Source organism: Alligator sinensis, unplaced genomic scaffold (assembly GCF_000455745.1).
Source record: "Alligator sinensis unplaced genomic scaffold, ASM45574v1 scaffold164_1, whole genome shotgun sequence".
Taxonomy (NCBI): Eukaryota; Metazoa; Chordata; order Crocodylia; family Alligatoridae; genus Alligator; species Alligator sinensis.
In genome coordinates, this window is record NW_005843272.1 from 89,637 (window position 1) to 97,501 (window position 7,865).

Genomic DNA, 7,865 nt, shown 5'->3' on the forward strand with positions numbered 1-7,865 from the left:
CTGGCGGCCGCGGGGAGGCTCGCAGCGCCGGCGGGAACCAACACCTTCTCTATCGCAGGTGCCAAGCTTTTGCTGCACGGACTTTGCTCCAACACCACCGTAAAATCCTTGGACTTGAAGGTGAGTCTGCTGGACTTGGCTTGAGCCGCCGTGAGCATGAGCCCTGGCTGCCGCACCGCGGGGTGGTGGGCAGAGGCTGGAGGAGCAGCCGGTGGGACTTTGGAGGAAGAGCCCCGACGGCCCCGGCTCCCCACGGGGAGCCCGTGCTGGGTCTGTCCCTGGGGCTCCGGCTGCGCGGAGCTTAGCGCTCAGCACGTTTCCTAGCAGAAATCGTGGATTTGGTCGTGTTGGCTCACGCTTTGTGGCGTGAGCAGCTTGGGGTGTTCAGAGGAAGGCTGTCTCGCCCGTGGCTCGGCGGGGGGGGCTCCAGCCCCGTGTGGACAGCGCTCCAGGCACAGGGAGGCCGGGCAGGTGGGGCAGCAGTGGGTGCATCCGTGCCAGAGCCCAGGGCTGGGACAAGCGTTGCCCAGGGGCCCCAGCCCCAGCCAGCCTGGTGTCACGTGGGATGTCCGTGTGGGGGGAGGGCACGTGGGCTTGTCAGGCCACTCACTGGGGGCGCCTGTTCCAGGGGAACAACCTGCAAGCCATGGGTGCCGAGGCCTTGGGGAAACTCCTCCAGCAGAACAAATCCATCCAGAGGTAAGAGGCATAGTCCCCCCTCCCCATGCTCCAGTGGAAAGATGGGGGGTGTGCTGGGGAGGGCGTGGGCAGGGCTGCTCCTCTTCAGGGTGTGCTCTCTCAGCTGGGCTGGGCCGGGCCTGTGAGTGTGGATGCTGGATCCTGCACGGGGCTGGACTGCCCCTTCCCTGTGGCAGCAGGAGGCCAAGGGGGCTGCCCCTCGCGGCACAGACCGAGCCCAGCCTGGTGTGTCCTTTCCCCTTAGCCTGGTCCTGGAGTGGAACAGCCTGGGTGTGTGGGAGGAAGGCTTCTCACTCTTCTGCCAGGGGCTGAGCGCCAACCGCTCCCTGCAGCGCCTGGACTTGCGCAACAACCAGATCAACCACGAGGGAGCAGGGGAGCTGGCTGCTGCGCTGAAGGGCAACTCCAGCCTGCAGGAGCTGGGTAAGAGCCATTCTCGTCCCTGCTGCATGGGGTGCAGCACACACCTTGGCCTGGCTGAGCGCTCTGGGTGTGTTTGGCTGACTCTTGGGAGAGAGAAGGGCTTCCTGTAGGCTCTGCCTCTGCTTCTCTCCCTGCTGGGGTATGCCATGGGCTGGGGTTTTGGGCTGCAGGCCCCGGGTGAGTCTGGCCCTGCAGGCTGGAGTGGCACAGCACGGTGCCTGGGTCCAGCTGTAGGTGCCTGGGGCCAGCAGTGACTGCAGTGATGCTTTGCTGTGCTCCACCCTAGATCTGCGCTGGAACAACGTGGGGCTCCTGGGGGGCCGAGCGCTGCTGAACTGCCTGCACAGCAACAGGACCCTGCGGCGCCTCGAGCTGGCAGGAAACAACGTCCCCAGCGACATCCTGAAGGCTGTGGGTAAGCAGCACTGGGCTTGCAGCAGGGTGGGATAGCTGCTGGGCTCTGTGCATAGTCTGCCCTACTCCCCACAAGCAGCACCCTGGCAATGAGGGAGGATGTTTCCCAAACTTGGGTGCTGTGGGGTTTCGCCCTCAGCCACACAAGGGTCCCTGCAACCACTTCGTGCCCTAGTCATTGCCCCCCTGCAGATGCTCTGGCTGCTCTTTTGGCACGGAAACGTTCACGCTCACTCCTGCCCTGTCTGCCTCAGAGCAAGCCATGGACCACAACCAGGACCGCCAGAGCATCCTCGCTGAGAACCAGAGCCGGACCCACGTGCTCAGCAAGGAGGTCCTGAGCCTGAAGGAGGAGAAGGCCAAGCAGGTAAACATCTTCCTGTACTTGGGCTGGGGCACTAGGGAGCCCAGATGTCCTACCAGCATCTCCATGCAGTTGTCTGGTGACATGAACTGTCACGTGAGGCCTGAGCTCTGGTTATGTGGGTGTGCTGCATTCACCTTTGCAGCAAGCACACAGCATGGGGGGAGGGATCAGCACCCCTGGGGCAGGTCTGCGACAGTGCAGTTAGACACCTTGGCCCTAGCTCCTCCCGGGGGCTGTCTGCATCCCTCTGGGTCTCCCTCCCACTGGGAGGTCATGAAGCAGTTAACCCAACTTTCACTCCCTCTCCCCAACTGCACTCCTGAGCACCTGAGGCACTGCTGTGGCTGGGTGCCCTGGCTGGAGCTGGTGGTGCGGCCCTTGCCTATCTGGATCCCAGCTTGACTTCTTGTGAGAGGCCATCTGGGACCCCTCCCTGCCCCTGGGGTAGGGAAAAGAGGCAGGTTTAAGTGCCCTGAGCCCACGCTTGCCTCAGTGTCAGCAGTGCATGTCTCCGGTTACAGTTTCTGAATTTGATGGACACCATAGACAGACAGAGGGAAGAAATAACCAGGAGCAGCAGGTCAGTGAGCCCCTGATTTCTCTCTTCCCTAGGGGCCGGACCAGCCCTCACAGTGGCAGCTGGGATGCCTGGCTGCCTCCCAAACACCAGCTCTCTCCTCTCACCCCAACTCAGGCAGTCGTCAGCGCGGGTTGGGCAGCTCCAGGAGGCCCTGGCAGAGCGGCACTCCATCGTAAATTCACTGAAGGCCAAGTATGAGGAGAGCGTCTGTGCAGCCTTTCCATTGGCGGAGCTGTTGGCAGTTCAGGCAGGACTGCCAGGAGCGGGAGACCGCGTGTGACCCCTTGGGTTTCTAGAGGAGCATGGCTGCATGGTGGAGGGGGCAAGCAGCTCAGCAGCTCCCTCAGGCTTTCTAGAAACTTTGTGTGAGACCTAGCACGGGCTAGAGACTGCTGTGGAAACCGTGTCACAGTGCCATCTCCTCTGTCAGAGGCGGGGTAAAAATTCTTGGGTGCGGCTGGGGGTGTCAGCTGCAGGAGTGCCGGCCCTGTGCACACCCTCCGGCTTCACCGTGGGAGTGGCTTATTGGTTGGTCTCACCGCTGGTCTAATGGAAGTTCGTCAGCAAGAGGGTGGATCTGTGGGGATGCTCTTCCATTCGCTGAGGCCTCAGCCTGGATGCCAGCGCACAGGGGTCTTGCGCAAGTGTTGAGCCCCACAGCATAAGGGTGTTCACGATTGTCCTGGGAGTATCATGAGATAAGGCTGACCTGGGGAGGCTCTGGACAGCCCTGCCTGGGCTGTTCCTGTGTTGCTGTTGTGTTATCCTGGCTCATGTTGAGCTCTGACTGTATCTGGAAGATGGGTTGAGGTCAGACCTCAGCCTTGCTCTCCACTGTGCAGGTTGCAGATGGCAGAAGCTGCCCTGGCACTGTCCGAGCAGAAGGTGCATGACCTGGGGGAGCTGCTGAGCACCGCCAAGCAGGAACAGGCCACCATGGCCGAGCGCCAGGCAAAGGATCTCCAGCAGCAGAAGCAGGTGGGCAGGAGGGGCTGGGTGTCTGGACAGGTGGGCCATGCCTGGGCTTTGCAGGACAGAGGTGTGGGCAGAGCATGAGGGCAGCAGTGGCCAGAGCAGGCCTGTGGGGGCTGTGGGATCTGATGTGACCAGAGGAGGGTACAGGATTTGGACTGGGCATCCTGGGCATCAGGAAGCAGGGACTGGCACATCTTGCACTGGTAGGAAGCCGCTGATCGGGAAATGAAGCTTCTCCGGGACCTGTCTGCTGCTAATGAGAAGAACCTGCTTCTGAGGAACCAGGTAGGCGAGTGTGCCTGGGCCAGTGTCGGCAGCGGGGTTGTCCCCGGGGCTCCAGCTTGGGCTCCAGACCCCCTCCCGCATCTCCAGCTACTAGCCGTGCATGGCCATGTTCAGGTGCTCTTGTGGGTGTCCTCCTTGCAGGTGGATGAGCTGGAGCGGCGGGGCAAGGCCCAGCAGGACCAGCTCTTCCAGCTGAAGCAGGACTTGACCACTACAGTAGCAGATCTGAGGCTGCGGGCTGTGCAGGCCGAGGGTGAGTACGGGGCCAGGTAGCCTGGCCCAGGGGCCTCAGAGTCTAGGACCAGTGCTCCAGGGCTTGTGAGGAGATATGCAGGCTTGGGTCGGGGGGCAACTAGGGAGCCCGTACTGTGGTTGGTGATGGGCACCTTGAACCCGCAGAACGCCTGGACATGGAGAAGAGGAGGTTCAAGCAGGGCCTTGATGATGTGGAGTCCCTTCGGCAGAAGGAGGTGAGATGGTAGTGCTGGCCATGTTGGGGAAGCTTGCCCCATCCCAGCTGTGCAACAGGCCCTTGCTTGTGCCAGATTTCACTGAGACTCACTCCCCATAGGGGCAGGCTGAGCTCCCCAACAGCATGTGCCCCCTGCCTCATCTCATGTGTGCATAGGTAGTTGGCTCTTAGCCATGCTGTGGTGCCCTGTCTTGGGGAATGAAGGGGCCTGTTTGCTCCTGTCAGTAGTTGGTGGGGAGGCACGTGCCGCTCCCTGTGCATGTGCGAGCAAGGCTGCCGGGTCTCACTGGAGGCCTGGGGCGGCCCCTGCTTTACAGGTGGACCACATGACGCAGCACATGGAGGCGAGCGAGCGCTCCATGCAGGAGCGCATGCAGCGGCTGGAGGCTGTCCGCATTGGGCTGGAAGAGGTGAGCCGGCACTCTGGGCACAGGTCTTGGGAAGCAGTGGCAGCGCCATGGCCAGTATAGTCGCAAGGGGCCCCAGCAGCTTCCCAGCACTGTCCCTGGGGGAAGCTGGAGGCAGGGGCGGAGGGGAGGGGTAGTGGCAGCCTTGGTCAACCTTCCTGTTGGCATCACAGCACGTTCCCACGCACTGGCTAAGGAAAGGGACATTACGAAAACATCTGTGCTGGGTCCGTGTGTCCAGAGAGTGCAGCAGAGGGCTGCGGTGTGTGGTTGACCCCAGGAAGATGTGTGCGCACAGCTGCTGGAGATCTGCTCCAAGCCTGCCAGCTCCTCTGAGCCCTGGTTCTTTGGCCTTGGAGCTGTTGGGGAGTGTCTAGGTGGCAGGGCCCTGATCTGCAAGGGGTCAATTGCCCAGCCTATCCTCATGGGTGAGGGGAAGGAGGGTGATGCAGAGTGGCCAGCCTGGCAGCCCCTGCTCTCTGCCCCCTTCCCGCCCCCCACACACACCTTGGAACTGCTCTGTGAAATAGATGCCAGTGACCCAGGTAGGCGAAGCCTTTTGTTCCCTGCCCCAGTATCACTCGCCCCATGCACCTGTAGCTGAGACTGCTCAGGCCAGTGCTGCCCGGCGCGGCAGAGCTGTGGCTCCTGCTGGCTGGAACGATGCGTCTTCTGCACTTGAGACAGGAGCTGAGTCGGGTCAAAGCTGCAGCGCTTGTGGAACGAGGCCAGGCAGAGGAGGAGTTAATCAGAGCCCGGAGCCAGGCCAGGCTGGAAGAGGTGAGGCTGTGACCCCTTGCCCTCAGGGAGCTGGCGGGAGCCCTGCCCAGCTCAGGCTGTTGAGCTTGCAGTGGGAAAAGGGGAAGGGGGAAGCCCTGGAGCATTTGCACAAAGCTGTCTCGTGACCCTGTCCCCACTGGCCTGGCACCTTCTGGCCTGTTCTGCGCAGAGGTGGCTCCGGTTGGTCTTGCAGGTGCTCTTCAGCCAGGCGTGTCCCAGCCTGCATGCGCTGCTGCATGTAGCATGCATGTCCTGCTGTCAGGCTTGGGCCTTCACGAGGTGGCAGCAAGACCAGTTCCCAGTACAGGCTGTGAGGAGACTTGCTCATGGCCCAAGCTTCTTCTAGCACCTTTCCTTCCATGATGGGAAAGCTTAACAGGCTTGCCCATGCTGGCACACATGCTTATCCCGTGAGGCATGGCTGCATCTGGGGGAGTGCAGTGCTGGTTGTTCATGCCCAGCACTACTGTACAGCCCTGCGGGCCAGGAAGGGAAGGAGAATGCGTCCCACAGAAGCAGTCCCTGAGGCAGAGTGTAAATGCTGGTGCAGGCGTTAGTTCCCTCACCCATGGGTGTTCCCACGTGCCCCCAGGGCCCTGCTTTCACATCTCCAGTGAAAGACTACCCCTCTACCAGAGCACAGTCCCTGGCGAAGCCTGGGGCAGGCAGGGGAGGGCCATCTCATGGGGCCCGAGGAAGACTCGCTCATCTCCTTCTCTGACCTGGTGCTCCACAGCAACAGCGGCTGGAGCACCTGGAGGAGAAGCTACGGCTGATGATGCAGTCACGCGAGGAGGCCCAGGGCCGCTGCTTGCAGCAGAAGCAGGCAGTCGGGGAGGCGCAGGCCAGGGCCAGCCAGCTGAGCCTGCAGGTGGAGAGTCTTCAGAGGTGAGTGGAGGAGCTGCAGCAGGTACTGGGGGGGGGTGCTGGCCTGGGTGTAGAGCGGAGGCCAGCATGTGCTGCCATCTCACTGTCTGTCCCGTGCACCAGGACCTGAGCAGCAAGGAGCAGGAGAAGGTGGCAGAGGTGAACAGGGTACGCGTGGAGCTGCAGGAGCAGGTTGGGCGCCTGCAGGCCGAGCAGACAGCTCAGGAAGGGCTGCGGGAGAAGATTGCAGCCCTAGAGCGGCAGATGAAAGGTGATAGGGCAGTGTGATGAGTGTACCCTCTCCCAGGGCTGATGGCTTCCCCTGTCCTTGCTTGCTTCCTCCTGCTCTGCAAACCTCAGGGACCTGGACCCCACTGGAGCTCCCAGAGGTGCCTGGGACCCTGCTCCAGAGGCTGAGGCTCAGATCAGCCTCGTGTCAGCCATTCTGGCCCTGGTCCTGGCCTGCAGGGCTCAGACTCCTTCCAGCAGCAGCCTGGGTCTGCTGGCAGCCTGTCCTGCAGGGTGCGTGCTGTGCTCTGCCTCCACCGCCCTGCAGCAGGCAGCCCCCTCCCCGAGCTGATGGGTCCTTCTCCCTGCACAGTGCTGTCCAGCAACCACCGCGAGGCCCTGCTGGACAAGGAGGGGGAGATGGCCGCTCTGCTGGAGAGGCTGCGGACCAAGGAAGCAGAGATCTCCCGGATGAGGGAGGAGGAGGCACAGCGCGCCAGCTTCCTTCAGAACGCCATTCTGGCCTATGTGCAGGGGTCCCCGCTGGGCACCCTCAGCCCCAGGAAGTGACCAGGCCACTACACCTGAGCCTGCGGCGCTACTATCGGACGGGGTGATGAGCAGCCCCCAGCCCGTGGGGGCTGACTCCTCTAGGGCAAAAGAGGTGACCCTGGCTCCCCTCAGCCATGCCCAAATTCTGCTGCTGGCCTGAGTGCTGCCCCCTTCGCCCCCCACTGGAGCTGGCTGGACCTTCAGCACGATGAATGGTGCCACTTCCCCTGGACCTGCTGCACTGCCCCAGGTCAGGGCGCTGCACAGAAGGCTTGGCCCTGTGCTCCCTGGGCTGCCCCCCCTGGGAGCAGGGGCGGCAGGTGGCAGTCACAGGGGGAATCGGGAGCCCTGGCCCCTGCTCCGAGCAGCATGCAGCCTTGTCCTGCACATGGAGGGGTGTGCTGCCCCTTCCCAATGACAAGCTGTAGGGAACGAAGTGCCAGCGTGGACATGTCTTGTGCCTTGAGCTGGGTGCCCAGCCACATGCCATGGAGCTGGAGGATGCTGGCTTCTTGCAGGCCAGTGCCAGGGTGGAAGGGAGAGTCTTGCCTCCCTCTGGCAGTGGGACTTGGGGGAGCTGGGCAGCGCTCCCAGAGCACCCCCGCACGCTGGCACCTGCAGGTGCGGGTTTGTGCAAATGCACGGTGTGAGGCAGTTGTGAACAAAGCATCTGTCCCTACACCCGGGTCGGGTCGGGTCGTGTGGGGCTGGAGGCTTGTGCTACAGGCTGGGCTTTGAAATAAAGAGCTTTAGCAGCGTGCCCGTCTGTCGCCATGCCTGGGGCTGCGGGGAGCCGAGCCCGGCTGGGGCCGTGGA

The 7,865-nt window shown here is 62.6% G+C and overlaps 2 protein-coding genes across 2 annotated transcripts in view; both read left to right on the forward strand.

The window, feature by feature from the left end:
• The first annotated feature begins 15 nt into the window (after window positions 1–15).
• LRRC45 (leucine rich repeat containing 45) lies at window positions 16–6,528 on the forward strand. Its single transcript, XM_025194654.1, has 15 exons — window positions 16–120; window positions 629–699; window positions 944–1,122; window positions 1,409–1,537; window positions 1,791–1,903; window positions 2,425–2,483; window positions 2,598–2,675; window positions 3,326–3,461; window positions 3,666–3,743; window positions 3,885–3,996; window positions 4,143–4,213; window positions 4,533–4,625; window positions 5,223–5,402; window positions 6,139–6,312; window positions 6,393–6,528. Exons 2-14 carry the CDS (start codon window positions 647–649, stop codon window positions 6,292–6,294), a joined length of 1,437 nt encoding a protein of 478 aa, XP_025050439.1. The 5' UTR covers window positions 16–120; window positions 629–646; the 3' UTR covers window positions 6,295–6,312; window positions 6,393–6,528.
• Window positions 6,357–7,865, forward strand: part of RAC3 (Rac family small GTPase 3) — a 4,494-nt gene continuing 2,985 nt past the window's right edge. Inside the window, exons 1-2 of the mRNA XM_025194650.1 lie at window positions 6,357–6,540; window positions 6,871–7,063. Coding sequence (XP_025050435.1) covers window positions 6,357–6,540; window positions 6,871–7,063 — 377 coding nt within the window. The remainder of the gene's footprint in view (window positions 6,541–6,870; window positions 7,064–7,865) is intronic.